The sequence below is a fragment of the Falco rusticolus genome, chromosome 1 (genome assembly GCF_015220075.1).
Source record: "Falco rusticolus isolate bFalRus1 chromosome 1, bFalRus1.pri, whole genome shotgun sequence".
Taxonomy (NCBI): Eukaryota; Metazoa; Chordata; class Aves; order Falconiformes; family Falconidae; genus Falco; species Falco rusticolus.
In genome coordinates this window covers 29,456,853-29,478,815 of record NC_051187.1, presented here as the reverse complement: position 1 = coordinate 29,478,815, position 21,963 = coordinate 29,456,853, and the positions used below count along the sequence as shown (strand labels likewise).

The following is a 21,963-nucleotide window of genomic DNA, read 5'->3' as shown; positions in this document are numbered from 1 at the left end:
TGTCCAAAGCAACGAGTTGTCAAACGTTTACTATGGCTGTGTGCAGGGTTTATTCATATTTAAATAAAGCCATTATCCTGGCCTTGAGTTTCAATAGTTTTCTGCTCTTCCTCTTGAGTATTTCTCTCAGTAGTGCCATCTAATCAGCTTTAGGTTTTAATTAAACAGCTGTCATTTGCTTCCTAGTTCTGTTGCAACCTGATGTTGTATTAAATTTTAATTTAGCCTAGGCTGGATACGAAGTAGATTCCTTCAGACAACAAAGAAATGCTATTAGCAGGTTACAGTTGTAATTAAGAAGAGCTCTGCTGAAGTACTAATGCATTCAGGTACAGAGAAGGAGCTGGAGATAAAAACACACATTATTATTATTCAGGGATAGAGCCTGCAATATGAATGTGCAGCTTCCACCCAGGCTGCTTGAATTGAAGGTTTTGGTCAAGATCTGGCAGCTGAAACCCTCAAGAAAAGAAATAGGAAAGGATTCCCAGTTTTTCACCTGGGACCTTGCAGTGACAGCAGTTGGAGATCTGTGTTGATGGTCCCTGGATGTTGATCCAGATGTTTTGTTGATGCTGTGCCACATGGGAAGACTTGCCTATGTAAATCAACATTATTACTCCTCTCTCTACGTTTCAGATGCTGTTAGTAATAACCAGCACAGGTATCTTAAATTCAGTAACACTTTTTTTTTTTGTAGCAAACCTTACCATGGAAATACAAAACAAGCCTTACAGAATTCAGATGAAATGCTATTACTTGTTGAGGATGCACGGAAAAAAAAAAAAAAAAAAAAAAAAAGCACCTGTTTACAAATCTAATGTACAGTCAATTAGTTCAGTTCTGCCTTCATATTTCTTCCTCAGAGGAGATATATTTTTTTCAGTCTATAAATAGCTGGCTTTAAAAAAGGTCTTTACACAGCCTATTATATTTGTGTAACACTCGATCCTGGCATCAGGCATCTGAAATATTGATTTATACAGTAGAATTGCTTACCAGTGAAGTGTAGTTTTTGTGAAGCAGCACCAGCTAATTAGCATGGCGGGTACCTGTATGTGCTGGGAAGGAGGGAAGCTTCAGGACAATGCTTTCATCAAGCGTAGAATGAGCATATTTCAGAGCACCCACAAACAGAGGGTTCACAAGGTATCGCGTCTAAGACCTTTTTCTCTCATGCTCATCTTCACAGGGAGTTTACAAGAGGGATGCAAATTTCTATAAACTTTGCATTATCCTTCAGAGCATCCAAGTCTGACTTCAGCTTGGTAGCTAAGCTGCGCTTAGAGTTAAAAGGAGGCTAGAGGTTTTGTTTATCCTTTGTCACACATGAAGGTCAACACGAGTGTGATACAACCAACAGCACAAAAACGAAGGAGAAGTTAGTTCAGGCCTATTGAGAACCTGGTTCCAAGTCCACTGAAGTCAAAAGAAACCTTTAATCTACGTCGTGGTAGGGCTTTGGATCAGACTGTAATTGCATATAAGTGGCGCCTACCCCTGACATATAGGAGCTACATAGGTGTGCCACCAGAGAGTGGGTTTGGAAGTGCAGTTAGATGTGTTTGTTGTTTGTGACCTTGGCAAAAATGCTGTTTCCCCTGAAGAAGACGGTCTTGCTGAAGAATGGCTTAGAAATAGCACATTGACAGACTGCTGCTTGGGAGTGCTTTGGCACAGGACCACCGTGTCTGCATCATATATCTAATGTATGCTTATACTGGTTTAGGATTTATGGGATATGGGCTGTTGGTTTGGTGAAATCTGCCTACCTCTTCTCTTACATACTTTTGGTTGAAGCACCCTAAGTTTCTCTTTGTCTGTCTTATACAACTTCTTTCCACTTGAGGTGCATCTAATTGTTTTCTTTCACCTGGCAGTACTTTTTCTTCTTAGTTTTGTTCCAACCCCAGTCTTTGTAAAGGTTTTACAATTGTTCTTTAACACTTCCACTTTTGTCACATGCTTCTTTCTTTGCCAGTGTCCCTCCTTCATGGATGGCAGCTGGTTATAAATTCAACATAAACAAAAACTAGACAGTCATTTACTGTGTAAAACATCTGGTTTGTGCCTCGCAGAGAACAAAACAAAGAGAGTATATTTATTTCATGAGGTATTATTCAGAAAAGCATCTCTATTCAGGACAACACTCAAATGCTTAAATCACACTGAAGTCTAAGTGTCAAGTTGAGCACGTACTTTTAGTGCTGTTCTGAACAGAAATGGACTTGAGTACATGTTTAAATGCTTTTCTGGAACATGACTGCCCATAAAGCTCTAGTAGACTATATTAGTTAGCTGGCACTAGTGGTATTAGTACTTCAACTCATTTAATTCAGGGTGCTTTTTGTAGAAGTTTCCGAATATTGATTAATAATACATCTTAGTTGCAACTATTTATTGGTCTTCTCCAGCTGTCCTTAGGTTGTGGTCAATGCCCATTATTTTCTATCAATCTAGCTAGCAGACAGAAGCAAATGATAGTGAATATATCTCCCTATGCAAGCTGCCATCAGATTTTTCGCTAAAATCTATTTCTTCTTCCACCAGTTCTAATAATGGAATTTAAAGTTAGATTAGTTTGAAGCAACTTTTTTTTTTTTTCCCCCTGACTGGCAAGCAATTAGTTTTATGGAAGTTGAAAAATGAAAAGTGGATTGATTCAAAGCAGTATTTCCTATCGCAGGCTTTCCGAGAAGGCCCAGCTGAACCTCTGTGAAAGCACAGATCATTCTTGCCCCGCATGTGTCAGGTGTTGGTCCTGCAGTAAGTGCTGCTTAAGCAGCAACAAGCTGCTCTGCAGGCCTTGAGACGCTGCTCCCCTCCAGCCAGCATACCTGCTTACGCAAGGCAGGGACCTCTGTAGCAACTCATTTGGAGTAATTAATCAAACTGTAGCCATACTGAGACACAGAGGAAGGCTGTGTTAATGGAGTCATTAGAGCGCCAGCTCTGTGAATTCATTAGGATTAGAGATAAATGTGGTAAAGCATCCCTAGGTGGGATTTTGATGGGGAAATATTAAAAATAATTGTATATGGATGGTATTATGTAGTTTGTAATACCCCACCTCGTGCACCGTTTTTCTTATCGTGTATTTATGATAAGAAAATTATGGGCCCAAAAAGGGGAAATGGCCAACTCGCAACACTGTTAGCTGGAACAGTAAGGAAGAAATGCAGTTATTTGGATGCTTGATAATCATCTCCCAAATCACTGGCATGATTTGGGGTGCTGGGGTGGGAGGAGCCCCAGGCACCAGAGGGTTGTACCCGAGTAGCACTGTGGTTCTGCCAAGAGGCAGACATGCCTTGGTGCCACACTTGTTTCAGATTCCATTGCCACAGCAGCCAAGCGTGTAAGTGGGCTTAGAAAGTCATTAAACCATTGACTGCAGGGAGAGAGCGGGGTGGGTGTGAAGAAGGGTTGCTCCTGTTCCTCAGACCGACCCCCGTGGCATTCTCATGGTTCTGTGCTTCTCTAACACCCGTCCTTTGTCTGTGTGTGCATCCAGGACACGGAAGTCCTTAACACGGCCATTCTGACGGGCAAAATGGTGTCTGTTCCAGTCAAGGTTGTTGCTGTGCAGGAGGATGGGTCCGTGGTCGATGTTTCAGACTCCACAGAGTGCAAATCAGCTGATGAAGATGTCATAAAGGTAAGGCACCCCCATGAGGTGGAGAACAGAGTTTTCACCCTTTTCTCCTCCACCACCACCATACAGGGACCTAGCCCGTATTCAGGATTTTACATCAACCAGTTGTTTCACAGTCATGGCTGTTTCTGTGGTGGCAGGTTGTTTGTTTCCACTTTGCAACGAGGAGAGCCGTCTCCAAAGGTTGTGCAGGGTTAGCATGTTTCCATAGTCTGACATGGGGATGTTTGTGCTGGTGTGTTCCACGTGGGAAAGAGGGCCAGGGATGCTGAAAGAGCAGTGCGTGCTGCTCTTACTTTGCTCGCCAGCCAGTGCTGATGAGAAAGAACATGTCTGATACATCCCATCTGGGAAAAGTCAACTCCCCACACAGGGATCTTTGCTGTTGCATGGTTTTTCTGCATTCATTATTTAATAGTAATCAGTATATTGTATCAGTGTACAGCAAGAATTGCTATACGCTTCTGACTGCATCACCTGCTTTCCAGTCACGTATTTCTTATAAGTAAAGACACTGAACTGTACCAAAATCTGGAGGATCATGACAAAGAATAGAAAATAACAACCATATTGCAAAAATTCTTAAATTGAGAGTTGGGAGCTTTTAAACAATGTTGTGTTTTGGGTTCTTTTGAATAATGTGTTCAACTGGTTCTCCCTCCTTGACATTGAGAGGAAAATAGAGTTAATGTGACTTTATGAAGACGTTGACTGCATGACTTCTGACACATCACATGGCTTTCAGCTTTTAGCTCAGTTTTATTTCTAGGCATAAAATAGGTACTTTTGAATATCTTTAATAGGTTTATTTATTTTATTATGTGGTTTGAGGGTGGGGTTTTTTTGTTTGTTTTCGAGTAACTCAGGATTGACTACAATGAATTCTGTATAGGGGTAGGATTTTTTGGTATTATTTATGGGTTTCTTAGGGTAGTCCTATATAGTTTCTTTGTTCAATTCCAGGGAACTGCAGTATTTTACATATAAATGCTATAAAGACACGGTAGTATAGTCATCCTTTTTACACAGTAATCCTGTAACCTCTAGATCATATGATAAACTCTCTCTGTAGCTTTCAAGAAACGAGTTTGTCCCCATATTCTAGCTATTGTGTCATGTGTGAATGTATTCCAGACCTGAGCATTTCTTGAAGTTCTCTTCAGATTGCATTTGACACCCACATCCTATACCTTGTGTACTTTTAACCTGTTATTATAACTTCTTTGTAGGTAAGACTGCAAAGGTCCTAATAGGTGGCTTGTACTTTGTCAGATACATTTTCTTGTTCTTTAGCTGGATAAAGAATTGCAGACAGCAAAACTATTTATTTTGAAGATGATATGTGGGAACAAAAAATTCACCTTTTGACAAGTCTGAATAAGGTTGTTACCAATTTCTGGAATAAACTGCATCCTCTAAAACAAAAATTCATTACATTTTAGGTTCAACAGCAAAGAAATTAATTTGCAGTTAAAGAGCTTACAGAGCAACTGTACATTTTATAGATATTTCCTCTTTCTGTGACCTATAGGTAGGTGAAAGATAACATCCATTTGATCCTAGGTAGCTATAGGAAAGGCAAGATGGGTTTGGGCAAAAGCCTTAGTAAGGCAAGATCTGATTACTTCCAAATTTTTTTCATTAAGATTTATCTTCATTTAACATGAAGGCAAATAACTCATAAGTAAGGTTCAAATCACTGGGCAGAGGCATGTGTGCCATTGTATCCCCCGGGAAGTTCATAGCTTGGGGCTTAGTTATACAATAACAATGCCTAGCACTTTTCAGACCTCAAAGCATTTTGCTAAGGACATCAGTGTAATACTCCCTTTTCATGGAAGTGACTGTTCCAATGTTTAGCCTCAGCCAGTGACGGAATAGGTCCCTTGAGTCTGTACCCTGTGCTCTAGCTTATATATCTTCCCTTAGGTATCAGATGGGGAAAGAAAAAAATCACATTTTCTTTTTCTGGAAACCAGATTTCCTTGAAAGTCCTTACCAGAAGGAACACAAATAAGAATCTTTGTTTATGACTAACTTAATTGTCAGAGGAACAGACTATTTTGATAAATTTTGCTATTCTTTTTTTGCTGTGTATATACAGCTGTTATCTGATTAGTGGCTATTATTTATTAGTTGATAGATATGAACAATGAATTGTTCATATTATAAACTAAACTCAAGCACGAAATAATATATATTCAGCATATTGCTGAGACTGTCTTTTCTTTGCACTTCAGAAAACCAGATCCAGATCTAAAAGATGGTACATGCGGACTTTTGTTTCTATTAATAGAGCTTATAGTATTTCCAGGACTTGCTGTAGTTAGAGAGTGCTGGACTGGACGAGACAGGAAAAGGTCTGGAAAAAGAGTCCCATTCCTCTTCACTAATAAAATTAGTATCTGCAGACATTAGGGAGATGTTGCGTTTCAAAACACTGCCTGTTTAAAGCCCATTTAATTCAATCAGCAGTTGTTCATATGGATCTACTGTCAAAGCTGGACATGAAGTTATTCTGGTTCCCAAATTTAAAAGGTCCACTGAAGCTGGCAACTAAATAAGGCTTGACATGACCTCTGTGAGCAGAGACAAGATTTCCAGTTGCAGTTGTGGATTTATACACTTCAAGAAAGCAAAGCTTTTGCCCTTTGACCATCTTCCTTTTTTGCTTTTTCAAAACAGGTTGTATATCTAGGTGGAATTAGATCTGCTCCAAAGCACCTTGAAGCTGACGAGTGTCCTCCCATTGCTTTCAGTGATCTGGATAGAGCAGACCAAAAAACAGGCCAAAACTCTCCACAGGGTTTATAAGATTTACACTGTAATTCCCCCTTTTTTTAGTAGTGACTAAGCTGGTATAAACCAGGTCTTAATTCGAATGCTCTGTGAAATTATTTGGGTATCAAATAATTGACAGAAGAGAATGCCTCTGGGACTCATTCCCAGACCTGGTAACCAACTCTCTAATATATTGACTTAATGAACAAAACCAAGAGGTCTGCATATGGCCTTCACTAAGTTCATATTGCCTCATCCTGGTGATATAAAATGGGACTAATGTTATTTTTGTGAAAATTGCAGCATACATATAATGGATTTCAGTCACAAATTACTGAGAGGTGCTCTCAGACTGAATGCTGTTTAGGCATAATTTTTTAGCTGGAAATATATGTATTGGTTGCAAGATTGAATCCATAACGATTAATTAGCTGAGTTAAAATTTAGTACAGGGTTTATGTGCCTATATTTTTTCAGCAAAATGCATATTCCCTTTACAAGCCCCTTTGGTAAAGTCAATATTGACTTTGCTTCCAAGTTTGTGTTGCCTTTTCTACACAGGTTGTACTGCTAAACCCTCTAATATGAATTGTCAGGCATTTTGGATGTAATTGCTTGATCTTAAGCTTCTTTTCACTGTTAATTCTGCCTTTATTGTTTCTTTGTAATTGGAGAGATATTCATATTCTTTTGGGGATAACAGAGGGTGTTGCATTCTTAACCTTTTATTTCTGTTTAATAGCTAATGATTTAATAGACAATTAAAGAGACAATTCTTTGATCACTGCTGTAACACCATTATTTTTAATTAAGACACAATGAAATAAAGCTATTTTAAATAAAAACAGACTTTGGCCCTATCATGTATTTATACAAGATGTGCTTCTCTGGGCCACTGCCTAGGTATCACATTGATAAAAATACTACTCAGAGATGGTCAAATAGATAGATGATATACAAATGATTTATTTGTAGGCAGGAGATGTGAGTCTTTCCTATTCTAAGCCATATATTCCCTTAGCCTAACAGTTTAATAGCTTCTCAGCAAGAAAATATTTAGTCCATATTTTTAAAAGCCTACCTAATTAGTAGTAAATACAATTAAACACGCCTAGTACTTCCTGACCTTGCATTTTCCGACCTTAGGATGACTTGATCCTCAAAGGAATCTCACGGATAAACTTGCTCAGTTCAGCTACAATCCCTGGTCCCTACAATTGCCGATCCCTACAGCTGGACATAGGTTGTGGTACTGGCCAACCATTTTAACCTGAACTGGCTTCCCTCTGAAATATTTCGATGCAAACATTACTGTAAGTCAGTGAAACTCTTATACTTACTCCGTTATTGAAAAGGAATATTTAATGCTGTTGGCATTTGAGGGAAGAGATTGGCTTTATGATTAAGGCACTGAAATTCTTCTCAGCATTAATTTCCATAACTCTTGCTGATTTCCTGTGTGACTGGGTAAATCACTCATTCCCCTTGGAATCTCACTTCTTATCTGCAAACAAGGCAGAGAAATACATCCCTTTCCCAGCCTCAGCCTGCCTTATGTAGTTTCTGAAGCTGCTGCTGACTCTGAATGGACAAAATCCTTGTCTCCACTGGAGTCTCATTAACTTCAGCAGTCTTCTGCCATGGACTCACTTGAAGGACTTCTCTCCCAGTGTCTCCCAGTGTCCTGCTTTGCCTGCAATCCACAGCTAAATAGTGCTGTGAAACTGAAAAGAAAGAAGTAGCAGAAACTTGATAGATTTTATGCATAAATGATTAGCTACTCTGGTGATAGGCAATACACTGAGAGATAAAGGAGCTGTAGGCATGGTGGTATGAACCTTTCTGTATGTATACTGAACCATGGGGCCTCAGTCTTCACAAGTGGGAAAAAAAGCCTTGAAGAAAAAGATGAAAGAAGTTGTACCATGGCAAGGACCTCCTTTGCCCGTCCATCCTGCCAGCTGAAGTTTTGCTGGCCTGTTACAGTGGGTTTCATCTGCTCCCCAGTGCCCTTCGAGCCATTTTCCTTAGAGGGAAGTAAAGAGCTAGACCAACATCAGTGATGGAGGGAACACCTGGAGATGGTTTATTACAAAGGGAAGTCCAACCTGACGAGCTTTGGCACAGTCAATCTTTACAGCTGCTTAGAAGCAGCAAGCAGCGTCCATGCACTCCTTTTTCCTCCCTGTAAAAGTGCCTTTAAAAGCCTGAACTGCAGTAATTTCACATGAAGGAAAATTCTGAAAACGTAGTTACATGGTAGTCATAAACGTCACCCACAAAGCAGCATCAAGTGAGGAAATTACAACGAGGACAGCTTCTTAGTCCAAATGTTTATCTCAGTAGGGTACAAATGAAAGGGAGACAGCTGCCCAATTAATTCATTCTTAGATTAGTCATATTTTCCTGTCCTTTGCAAGTTATGCAGAAATGACTGATGGTTCAAATTAATCTCTGCAGTAATTCAAATGGCTTCCATGGAGTTATACCATGGACTAATTTAGCCTAAATTTTTTTGCAACAGAAAGGGCCCTTATTTGAACTGAAGAGACTCGGAGAGCCTCATCCTGCCCATTTCTGGCCACATGTAAAGTGCAATAGAACCAGGCTCAATGTGCCCAGGCAGAGGCATACATTAAGATCAATGGTGCTTCAATAATATACAATGAACCCTGTCTGTGAGAGAATGCACTTCTTTTGTTAGCTTGCTAGAGGAAAGCACTTCAATGAATTATTTTTCACCTTTTCATAATTTCCTGTCTAATTATAATGAAAGTAAAATTCAAACCATTCCTACCCCCTACTTTTGTAACACAAACCTTATCTTGAACTGTCCATAATTAATGTTAAAACAATAGAAGACCTAATTTTCCTAGCTGCAGCCAGCTAGGCTTTATCTAATGTGCAGTGAAAATAGGGCAAGAAAGGCAGGGAAGGTAATAGTTGAAATAGATTGAATCTAAGGAAGGTTCTTCCCTTTTCCAGATAAAAAGCAGGTGAGCAGCCGAGGACCTTATTCAACAACCCTGGGCACAATGATCTCTAACACCAGCACAGTAACTGCTGCAAGGAACCACAGGGGGAAAAAATACAGGGAAAGGCAGGGATACTGCAGTTCTCCAGTTTAGATGATACTGAATTTTTGGGAACAATTCCTTGCTGCAGACTCACAGCACATTTTAAGGACAATTTACAGAAAGAAGTGCCTGCCTGGAGTTGTTAAATACAACTATTTATGCAGGAGCTCTGAAAACAAAGCCAGAGCTTGTAATTTGCAAGTTCTGCAGCTGCTTCGCCATTAAAGCATGTGATCAAGAATGTAATGTACTTGTACATAAAGTGGCGCTGATGTTATTTCTCCATCTATTATGTTTTTTAGGACCTATCCCTACACTACCTAAGGGCTTCATTTTGTGGTCACTTGCGCAGAAGTTAGCTCACTCCAGGAGTCCAAACTGCTTCTGGAAAATAGTCTCTGCTTGTTTACATGATGGATTTACATTGGTGTCAGTTGGTTTATTACACAATTCATTTTGAATTTGATCTTATTTTTAAGTAATTTTTTTCTTCAATGCTGCTGAATGGTTTAAGATGGACAGCCCTGGAAACTTAAATGCTCCGTCTTGCCCCAGAACAGGGGCCAGGTCAGGGCTGCAGCAGGCAGCTGTTCAACCAGAAAGCTTTTGAAGTATAAATATTTGACTTGGTGAGTCCATCTCCCTGTCCATGCTGTCCTTTTAATCTCACCTGATTAGTGCCAGTGAGTCAGTATCATCAGCTCCTTAAAATCAGCTGTTAACAACCTCAAGTCATGGTGAGCTTCATCCGTCTTTGGGAGCTGGGAGGTAACAGACTCTGCAGTCCATTACAAAGCTCCTGAAATAATAACTCCCCTGATGCCTGGCAGAGGCGAGAGGTTCGCAGCAGTGAAGCATTCCTTAGCCTGACAGAAGGATTACTTAGGAGGTGAGGGTCCTGCTTGGGACCGAGAAGTTCTGGTTTACCTCTCTGCTCTACTCCAGGTCTGCTTTGTGAAGCTGCTGGCCTGTCTCAGTAGCGCGGCGGTGATGAGGTTACTCCTGGCCCAGGAGGATTTATTGGCAAACCTGCTGAAGGCTGTTAATCTTGTCTTTTGTATCTGTAGACAGGTATGCCTAAGTTAGAGTAATAATTAAAACCCATTGATCTGCTTGCAATTTATCAAACTTACAAATTAGAGTTTCTTGTGATTTCTAGTTATTTTGGCCGAAAACCCCCACCCTCTTTGCCCCCGTACAAAGTTCATCTTTATGAGTCATAAGAGAGAGACAGGAGAGTATGGCAGATCTCTCTACAAGATGTTGACTGTTGAATTAAAGATTTTGCTTTTTGTTGAAATATCAGACGTTCTGACATTCAGGTCACCAGATTCTGCTAATTAGTTTTCTAGCTAGACTAAGTATGATGAGAAAAGACTAACATAGCCACTTTCTGCATATTAAAGATTTTTCTTAAAAAACACTCATTACACAGCAACAGGTTGAAATCTATATTGTTTTATGACTGTGCCAAGCTAAAACTTTGGGTCTAGAATCATATTTGCACACAAACCAGCTCCATGTATCGCAATAATGATGCCAATGAGGCAGTCTCACAAAATCACATATTGAAGAATTAATATTCTGTACACAGTACACGTTGTACACAGTTTATAGCAAAATATATGTGTGTATCTTCCTGAAGCTATTTTTAAACACACACAGTCTTCAAAGCCAGCTTTAGAAAACTGTTTTGTCTGGGAGAGGATATGTTAAGAACAGACCATGCTGACATGTGCAATTACACAGATTTCTTATGGTGTCTTCCAAGGGACCAGCTGCTGCTTCAGAGGAAGACAACGATTCTATGCCTTAGCATTTGGCTGCTCTGAGAGCAGAAATGCAAAGGGCATGGATCCCAGTCCAGGGAAACAATCGTTAGCCTGAACCACGATATGCTTAGGATAAACTCTGAATATTTTATGCGAAGTGATCCACAAAGTAAACAACTCAGTCCAGGCTCAACAAAAGTAAATGCAGCAGTAAGTAGCTGTTGTTGGGAGAAAATGACAAACTTCTGGAGGCTTTTTCTCCAAGTTCTGTAGGAAATTAACTCTGCTTTATAAACTTTCATGCAGCTGATGATTTAACTATTTTAACTGTGGATGCGTGAACCTCATGGTTTCTGAGGCTTTTATACCTCTTGAACTATCATTCTGGGTGGGCACATTAATTCAGATTCCCATTGTTATCAAAACCCCTGGGGCCAAAACATGCTCTCAGCTAAAGTCGTGCAGCTGTGTGAGAGGCATTGGGGTGACAGAGGTGTGACAGAGGGCAAATTTGCTCCAAGCAAAAGTTAAAACAGCCATTAGCTGTCAGCTGGGGGGTGAGAAGGAATTAGTCTTTTCTGCCCTCTTCACTGATGTGATCGTTGAGACAAGTGGGACTGGGCAGCAAATGATGCTTTTTGGATGGCATAGCTTCCCGTTTTAGGTGAGCAATAGTGGTTTGGGCACCAAAAATGCATGTTAAAATGCACATGCAATGCTGAACCGTTCCAACCCCCCAACAGGCTTTATTTACAGAGAACTTTGTGCTGAGGCAGCTCGTCAGCAATTGGCACGCTCAGCAACCAAACTTTTGTGTTCCTCTGGCTCTGTGGATCACAGTTGGATTTTGAATGCAGCCTGAGTATATGTTATTGTGGTTTGACTTACCCACACCTGTGTTTTATTAACGTGTTCTGAGGTGCATTCCCTCGAGATACATAATTGGAGTTGAGGATGGAGACGATGAGGCTGACACGCCACCATCATTTTGAAGTGCAGTTAATTTATTTGACATAAAAAGCACCTACCATTGACAGTAACCAGCTCCTTTTCTCCTCTGTGGTAGAAGGCATTTTTTTCCTTGCTGTGTTTTTAATTATTAATATTTTTGCATTCTCATCATACGAAATCGGAAATCAGAATGAAAACGGTTTTGATTTCCTTCATAGGGACAGCAACCAGACTGGAAGATAAAGAGGAACTTCAGTCACCTTAGCACTTCTGTTCCAGACAGCTGGTCAACATGTTTATTTTACATTTGGTACAGATGTATTCACAACTGTCTGGCAAAAAGTTGATTTTGTTTAAAAGTATGGCAGTTTAAATTCAAAAGCAAACATATGGTACAAAACCAAGATTCCCTCAGCAAACTGTGAGGTAAGAAAATACTGGCGCATACAATGCCATACATATAAGATACATATAGGTACAGAAATTAATAGGTGCACGGGGGACATATAAACACGTGGGCAGACATGGTAACCACGGTCAGTACACATGTAAAACAAAGTCTTTGCTTGGACCAGTTTACAGCAGAGTCTAATCCTGCTCTGACATTCTTCTGCATCCTCTACACCCACCTCTTTCTTTGCCATTAAAATAGAGCCTCTGATGGACATTTTGACAAACTTGGTTTTATCCTGTCATTCCACAAACAGCACAGTGAATCCCTCCAGCCCCACTGCTTTAATATACCATGGCCCTGGAGCTACAGAAAGGATTGGCACTGTGCCAGGCTTGGGGGGTGACCGCTGTCTCACCAACAGCCTGAAATGGGGGTGTGACTGCTGGGCACCTGCTCTGCTTTGTAAAACGTGCCCAGAGAAAAGGTCTCCGGCAGTGACTGACAGGTTCGCTGGGTGATGCATCCAGGTGGGAGATGCCCTGAGATCCGGCATTCGTAATTAGCACAGGGGAAGCACGGTGCCAAGAGTGACTGATGCGTCTGGGTGGTTTGGCTCAATGGGAGGCAGGCTTCGTAAACACAACGGGCGCTTCTGGGGGTGAGATGCACTGCTTTGGTTCATCCACTCAAAACAGAGGGAAGTCAGAGCTGGCAGGTATGCTCTGACCAGCAAATGAGTAACGCTGCAGAGATGGCAGAGTCAGACAGAGCTATGCTAGATATAGGTGTATGTATCCCTGTGTATAAAATCTATGTGACATATATTACAGGTATTATGATGTTCACTCCTGTTCTAGTTTTGCTCCCGTAATAATTGTGCATATAGCCTCGTTTACTGAGTGAGAGCAAGGACTACTTGTGTGAGAAGCATTGCAGGGTATGACCTTCCAGCACTGTAAAAATGCATGTTAGCAGCATGTAGTCAGCAGCTAACAAACTCTGCAGCTCCTTCAAAGCAAATTCCAGCCTGCTCCTGCTAGAGGGCACCTGTGATGTCCTATGGGCTGAGCAACACGGTTGTGTCCTGAGCTAGCGAATAAAACCTCCCGTAAACATAAGCCTGGATCTGAAATCTGTCATGAGCCAGAGAAAAGAATCTACTGTGATAAACTGGGGAATACTGAGCAGAGATACATGAACTCTTGCAAGTGTCAAAGAAAATGCATGTACACTTCATTGAAGAAGACAGGCATTTATTTGAGTTGCATGCATTATTATCTGTGGAGTGCTGACAATGTACTCAACCCTATATAACCCTATATAAAAGTGGTGTGGACACAGTGCCTACCCTACAGATCTCTCAGCTGAACAAGAGTTACACAGGGCTTGCTACAATATAGACATTCTGGGAGGTAATCCTTTATTGAGTTACTTGTACAAATACCCAGTGCAGCTTAGCAGTGAGGAGGGGAATGACATTACCCAGGGAATGGAGAATGGAGCTTGCCCAGCAGGACTGCCAGCAAGGGGCAGTTCTTTCTTTGAGTTGCATTGTCAGAAATGATAAGTTCCTAGCAGGAAATGCTATCTCCTATTTATATGCTTTATTTATTTGCTCTTTTCCAATCGCTGCTTCTGAGATTACTGTTTGGATTTAATTTGCAACCCCTCTCCAATGGCTCTTGGGTTTTCTTCTGAAAATATAAGAGAAAATCCTTAAGAAACACAGTTCTTCCTTCAATCTTACACTCAACATTACCACTGCAGAGAAAAATTAATGTATGCCCTTCCTTATTGTTTTCCTTCTTAATTCATTTCTTTCCATAGAGGCTCAGCAAGCACCAATTTTCCAAGCGAGTTTTTAATTGCCTGAGCCCAGCATGATTACTCTCTTCCAATCTAGTTGCCATTTGATGCAATTGGTATTTCAGAATACAATGATTATTTTCTTTTCCCCAAAACTGAATGCTGTATGGCTAGCTGATAACACTTGGCTGCAAGAAAACATGAAATCCTGATAGTGCTGTGTGAAAGAATATAATCTTTGATTGTGAGGTCTTCCCCAGCCAGGTGCATGAAGGTGATGTGAAACGTTTTTGTAAGTCGGGGCACAAAGAAATTTATTATTCCAATACTAAGAGCATAGGCTGGGGAGGCGGTGAGGGAAGGAAGAACGCAGCGTGCTGAAGTATTTGTCACTGCTGGAATGTTTGCTTTGAAAGGGCCTTTCAAGAGTACATGTTGCCAGGGGAGATTTTCTCTCCACATCTTTTATTGCCACCCCACAAATAAAAGATTTCAATACACCAATACTGGAAAACTGCAGACTTAAATAGTCCCTGCCACGCAGAAGCTGTAGACTTTTAGATTTCCCCAACCTGTAGTGAGTTTAGCATAAGAGATTATCAGTGGCAAATGAGAAAATCTTTCCTTGGAGTAAATCCTTCATTGCTGTGTTTTTAAGCACATTTTGTGTACTATAAATGCCGAGCAAACGTTTGCAAAATTACTGCGTGAAGATCAGCACCTGAGTACCATAAGCAAGGACAGAGTTAACACTGAAGCAAATAAAGGGTAGAAGGGAAACAGCAGCTGTGAATAAGGGGCCGCATTTTTCCAAGAGCAGACTGCCGGAGTCATGTCTCTCCTTACAGCGTCTCCTGCACCACCTCCTCTGTTAGGCTCCTCCTGTGGAGGTCCAGGGACAGCTTTTTGGCTCTTTATGCAATGTAACACTGGAGGGAAACCACACAGGTGCAGCTGGATCCTAATAGTTGCACTTAACCATGGTGAGATGGGGAAGGTCCAGTCGGCACTGTTACAGTGGAGAGCTGACACTGGGAGGCTTCCCGCTTTTGCTATTTGTGTAATAAAGCAAATGTCCACAATGGATGGATGGTTCCCAGTGTCCTCTGTGGGTAGCATGCAACTGTAACTATTCCAGTTATGGCTTGTTTGTTTTTTACAATGGTGTTGGTGAGCATGATTGTCTAAAGTCTAGTAGACAGCCGTTTGCTGAGACCTTCTGTTCTTTCCAAACTTGACAATGTGGCTTGTTTAATCGCCTTATGTTATTATTGATATTTTCATCTTGTGTAACTAATTTCGCTGAGGAAAAATATATTATTGCCAACTTTGGTCTCCTTAATTCTTGTAAGAAAATGCCTCCAGCTTTGGCCCATTTGAAGAATAGACATATGGCTTTGTACAGGAGCATGACTCCTTGGAGAAGGTTGCTGATGTTGTGTGTGTCTGTGGGTCAGGATGGGAAGGGATCCTGTTTAGTGAGACTGAAGAGATTTTGAAGGTGGCTGCTGCTGCCTGTCTTTCACTTAATTATTTTTCTGTCACTGGGAGTTCAGAAAGAGCTGCAGCAAGCCTGAGGTTACCTGAAATGAAGGCGATACTAAATAAAGAAGGCTAGGATGAAACTGAAGACAAGAAAAGAACTAAGGAAAAGAAATACGAGGTATCCTGAAAAACAGGAATCTGACTGGAGCAGCTTATCCCTTCCCAGCTCCCTAACTTGGTGCGGGATGTTGGTGCAACCTTGCCTAACCCCTTTGCTGTAGCTGCAGCCACCATGTATGCGCTGCTCCCTGGGAAGGCTGAGGAGATAGACACTAGTGCTACCTAACTGTCATCAACTGAGCTGGCCTTTTATCTCATGAGAAATGGACCCTTTGTACCAAACCTTTTCCAGGGCCTCCGAAGCCTCTGGCAGTGCCTTTCAGTGCCTAACACTGCAAAGTGTGTGAGACGCAAGCTGCAACGTGCAAGTGTGTTTTCTGGATAGCAGCCTCTTGAGCATCACAGGAAACCAGAAGTGTGTTTTGGTTATTGTAGTTTGAATAAAACCTTCACTGAATAATCCCCTTGAACCTGAGCGCATAGCTAGAAATGAAGTGGCAAGGCAGAATATATCGGCACGGGAATGACCCTTAATGCTGAATCAATAAGTGCAAATGCCCTGCACTGAACATGAGTTCATTGAAAACTGGTGACCTGCACCAGCTGCAGAGGCTGTTGTGTTAGGCAACAAGGCAGGCAGCAAAGTGTAGAAAAACAAACCTCTTACTACCATAAAAAAGGGTGCTCTCTCAAGTTAAATCAATAGTACTACATTTATGACCTGCATAAAACATGAGACTTTAATAGAGTTATTTCAATAAACAGAATCTAATAGCATTGGTAGCCACAAACCGACTTCAGAGATGCCTCTTGCAGAGAGATGTCATTCTATAAAGATGAGATTATTGGCAGGCAGAAATAATTTCCTTTAAACTCATGAGCTCTCCACTCCTTGAAAGTCTGGAGTATTTACATTTAAGGACCACGTCAGTGGTGAGAACCCTCGGGTCCTTTTTCATGCTATCCTTTAGCAATACATAGAATACATATAAATATAAAATGCGGTAATATAAAACCACTATGCAGTATAAAACCAAAATACGGTACTCCCTGGTAGCTGCCGCACTGGCCAGAGTGGTTTTGCTGGAAAGACTGTTGTGGCTTTGTCGAAGATTGATGCATGTCCAGGAACACTGTGACTCTGCTCTCCTGCTGCTCAGTGGTAAAAGACATTCCCTGGCAAGAGGGGTTTGCAGGAGGGGTAACAGGTACTCTGGAAGCTGGAAGGCTCATCTTTTAGATGGTTTTGATAATCCTTCCTTAGGTGTGGAATTTGCCTCAGGCACAGGGGGAGGTACCTCTCTTGAGGCTGGTATCCCAGTGGATCACAGGCTTCAGTGCAAGTGTAGCAAGACTTCTGGCTTTGAGATACTGACAGTCCAGCTCTTACATGTCTCAAAAGGGTCATTTTAAGCATTCATCACCAATATAAATTAAGAGGATGTGGGAATCCCGCTCTTCTAATCTCCTTTTGAAAGTCTTTATGTGTGGGGAATAAAACATATAGGGGAAGCCACATAGCTGTAAGCTCTAAGAGCTTAAAGGGACAAAAATGAAAAGAAAAAGCAGAAAGAAACAGCTGAAAGGGAAGAATATGAAATCTATCAGAGAGTAAGGTGAATGGACAGAAAAAGAATGTCTGTTGGCAGCAGGCATAGTTAAAATCCCAAACAAAACTTCACTAAGCCCTCCTTTGCCACAGAAGTGGGAGTTCAATGGAAGAAACTATTCGAAGATTACGGGGTGGAATAGGTAATGAAGCCACAAATAAGGGGATGACAGCTATCCTATCATGGCACCCAAAGTGCACTTGCAGCACAAACATTGCAAAAAAAAAAAATAATCCATGTGATGTCAGCTGACAAGCCAGTATTAAGAAAACTCTCAAGATCAGTAGAGAGGAAACATGAGTTTCTTAAAGAAAATAAAGGCAAAATCTACTCAGCCTTCACTGCTTACTTTCACAGAGAGTATGAAACCACAGTATAGCACCCGTTACCCTGGGGCAGGGATGCCTGGGATACAATAGTAGTTGCACAGGACTTGTGTTTTGTTTGGGCAGAAATGTGACAGTCATAGCACTGCATTCCATTGGCTCGGTGTAATTTGTATGAATGGGGAAGGAAGTGTCTCTGGAGAACAGTAGTACAAAAGAAAAATCATGCATTAATTAAAAAATGAAATGTGCTTCTTGTTTTTTGTAGCTATAGCAAGCTTGGAGATGAAAGTAAGATAACCTAGGATTTCATGTGAAAGTAGTTTCTGTATTTGTGCATGGAATACCTCACATCTGGATTGCACCTCTCTGGTTGTTTATTTGATTGTATCCCTCTAGTTAAGCCCACTTGGGACCAGCAATCTGACAAAAATTAATATAAAATCTCTGCTAACCTTAAACTAACTAGTTTGGCTTGCAGCCATGACAAGGAATTCATCTGGGGCTTACGGCCCCGAGCCTCCAATACATGTAATACATGTAAAATTGTAATATATTTTTACCAAAATCCAGTCTAACTAATGTACAGCTTGATCAGGTCCATTGGCCAGTGCTGTCAGTCTGCTTTGTATTCAGATTACCTAGCTAGTTTATTTCCATTTTGCTTTCCCTGTCTCTTTTTCTAGGGGTTTTTAATACATGCTTTTCCTGTCCCTTTTTTTAGGGATTTTTAACCAAGCACTATTTTTAATGACACCATTTTCTTTTCAAACACAATCTGGAAGTGTTTTCTGTTTCTTTTACATTGTCTACATCTTCATGCATCCAGTGGTTCGATGTGTGTAAGAACAGCAATAAACCTAACAGAGACTTACTGCCTAAGTGTCCCAGTGGCTTGCAACCCCAACATCATTTGGCCCCCTGAACGGGCAGTGGCAGCGTCTCTCCCCTGCAGACATGCACCAGCGCGAGGGTCTAATGAAGCTGTCAGCCTTCCTCCAAGCTCTATCAATGGCAGCGGCTTTAAACAAACCCGTATTTCCTGAGGCCGATACCAGAGGCTTTTATGGAATGTGTCTGGGTGTTTAGGCAAATGTGGCATCATTAGAGAAATATAAGGAAGTGCACGTGATCAAGACAAACAACCTTTCATGGTTTGCTCATCCTTCGTTTACACTGCTGATTGAATATACTTCTCATTAAGTTTATAATGTGCCATTAGGCTTTCTGGTTGAGAAAGAGAAATCATAACTGCTAGTAAAAAAGCCAAATGGATTAATGTGTTTTCTGTGATCCCAGGGCTTAGGATATATTTTTACGTTGTATGTCGCTTTTACATACACTTGTCTTGTAATTAAGTGAATTGGTCTAACTTTAAGAAAAGACAGAAACCTTTTTCTCCTGTTCCCGTGTTATTTACATTCTTTGACTGTGGCATGTTTTTTCTGTATCTACACAGCCCTAAGGGAAGATGTTAAAAAACAAACCAAAAGAGAAAAATCCTGAAGTACAACAGAAAAACAGCACTCTGTGGTTTGTCACTTATCTTTCATGCATGAGTTGGAACGGTTATTTTTGCGCAGATTCAATGGGGAAGCTGAAGAGCTTTACAGATCTATCTTGGCATTTAGACAGAGTTCATACAAGTACATGCACTGTGGCTGTAGATGGAAGAAAGACTGACAGATAGGAAGAACACTCATTTGTAACTAGATTTTAAGAGGGTCTTATTTGGTGAGAAAGAAGCTCAGTCCACCCAAGTCATACGGCTTTTGGAGCAAAGATGATCTATTGGAGGAGAGCAATGGAGGAGTCGGGTCGCTCTACACTGATTTCTCTGATAACTCAATCTCTGCCTTCAAGTTAAAGTCAACAGTGAACTATTGATTTTGATAGGTCATGGTTTCTGAAGAGCTCTGTGGAAAAAGTCAAATTTTGGGTCATCCAAAATACAGGCTTTCTGACATTTGTTATCACTGTGATTAGCAGGTTTTCAAACATTCTCTTCAGAACACTCTGTGGTCTGTTACATGTTCTGCAGACCCTGGTAGTCCTTAGATCTGCAGCTCCCAGCACAATCTTTCTGTTGTGACATCTGGGAGCTTTGGACCTGGCAACCCCAGGCTGCTCTGTGCAGGGTCACCTGCCCAAAAGCTCCTTCTGAGCCACACACCCTGTGTCCTCGGGGCACCTCTTATGTTTGAGGGTTTCAATAAGCCGTGTTCTCTGCTTGGGAAAAGGAAGGATTATGATAGTTAATTCTCTTTGTAAAATACGTTGAAATGACTCACAGGGAACCTCTAGAGAAACATCAACACCGTTCAGTAATTTGTGGCAGGTATGTAGATGTCATGTGGGGCTGAATTGCATGTTTGGTAGGAATGTGCAGGGCAAGATGTCATCCTTGGCAGTGCCATCTCCTTAACACTGTCCTTTGCACACGGGGGAAGACACTTAAAGGCCAAAAGCTCCAGCAAGCTAATGAAAGAGGAAAAACAGGTGGGATGTGTTAGCAAGAGATGTCGGTGGCCCCTTAGTCCTGCAGACCCTTTAGATAGAGACACTTACACCATTGGTACATGGCAATGAAAAAACATTTCCACCTTCAGTATAACATACTCATTACTGTCAGCGCAGTAGGCAAACATTTGTCTTACACCCTTACCCTGTTCTGCACAGACACTCTAGCCTTGATGTGCTGCTTTCCCCCTTGTTGGAGTTTAGATTTATTGACACAATAAAACAACAGACAGCAACAGAGCAGACTTCACTCTGAGCGCTCTCCCCAGCTGGGGCTGCTCCTGCAGGATTTGTTCTGTTCTGCTCCCTGCTTCTCTCAGCACCAGAGGGACAACTCATTCCTCTCCTGCTTCAGGTGGAGAACTCAAAGGCAGCTGCTACTGTGATCAGATCAGATTTTCATGCTTGTAACTCATGAGCTACCTGTAACTCCCCCTGTGACCCAGAAGCAGAGCAACTGCCGTCCCTCTGGGGGCAACACAAGGGGAGCTACACCCCAAGGCACCCTCTGGCTCAGTTGCCTCTGGTCCCACAGAGGCTGTTCCCTCCACCCTTAAGCTTCCCTTGGTTTTCCCTTGGATTTCCCCTCCCCTGGTCTAGCAGGAAACCTTAGCTAAGAGTAGAGTATTTGTAGGTGTACAGCTGCCAGAAACTAGCGGGTTATACAGGGGCCTGTTTTCAAGGGACTCCATCTCACTGAGGTGCAGCTTATGTATGTATAGCACAGTAATTCCTTTGAATTTATATGCAGAATTTAAGCTTCTGAGCTGAGGCTGTGTCACAACTGAAGGATGCCATCTTCAGCACAATCTTACATCTGTTTATACACGGACATAAATCCTAAGCCTCATGATTGTGTCATTCTGACATTAAAGACAGATGAAATATTTTCTTGGAAGAGATCTGCTGTGTCATTCAGTGACTTCCTGACAACTTCAAGAGCCCCAAGACTGTACACTTGAATGGAAATTTGGCTGTATTTTTGATACACTGAGACTTTTTTTCTTTCCAGTGCATTCATCCTAAAGGACCTCCCTCTGTTTCCTGGAGTGACTGTCCAAGAGTATTCCCTGCAAGTTCCCATCTGCAGGAGCCCAGCTCAGCGTGGGCAGTCACCAAGGAGATGACACAGCACAGTCTAGTGGGAAGCTCCCGGAGCCAGTGATAGCATGGGAGCTGGGACGTCTGGGACGGGAATGGAGGGGATGCAAAAGAGCAGAACTCCCCTTTTCACCTTCACCTCTGTAGCCAATGAACATATTTTCTCTCATTTTCCCTGTGCTGTAGATAAAGCCCCTGGTGTTGTTACAATACTGCTGTCATTTAAAAAGTGCTCTTTGCTATGCACAATATATAGGAATATTGTAGTTACAATACTGGCCTTACAGCTGTACGCAGACCCTCCCTCCAGAAAAGTGGCAACACTGGCTAAAATTCAGGTTCAAAATGCTGCTGGGGCCCTTCTG

At 41.5% G+C, this 21,963-nt stretch overlaps 1 protein-coding gene across 1 annotated transcript in view; it reads left to right on the top strand.

Moving 5' to 3' along the window:
• The window catches only part of TMEM132B (transmembrane protein 132B), a 258,293-nt gene that overhangs the window by 206,476 nt on the left and 29,854 nt on the right, over positions 1 to 21,963 (top strand). Inside the window, exon 5 of the mRNA XM_037375321.1 lies at positions 3,515 to 3,658. Within this exon, the coding sequence (XP_037231218.1) occupies positions 3,515 to 3,658 (144 nt within the window). The remainder of the gene's footprint in view (positions 1 to 3,514; positions 3,659 to 21,963) is intronic.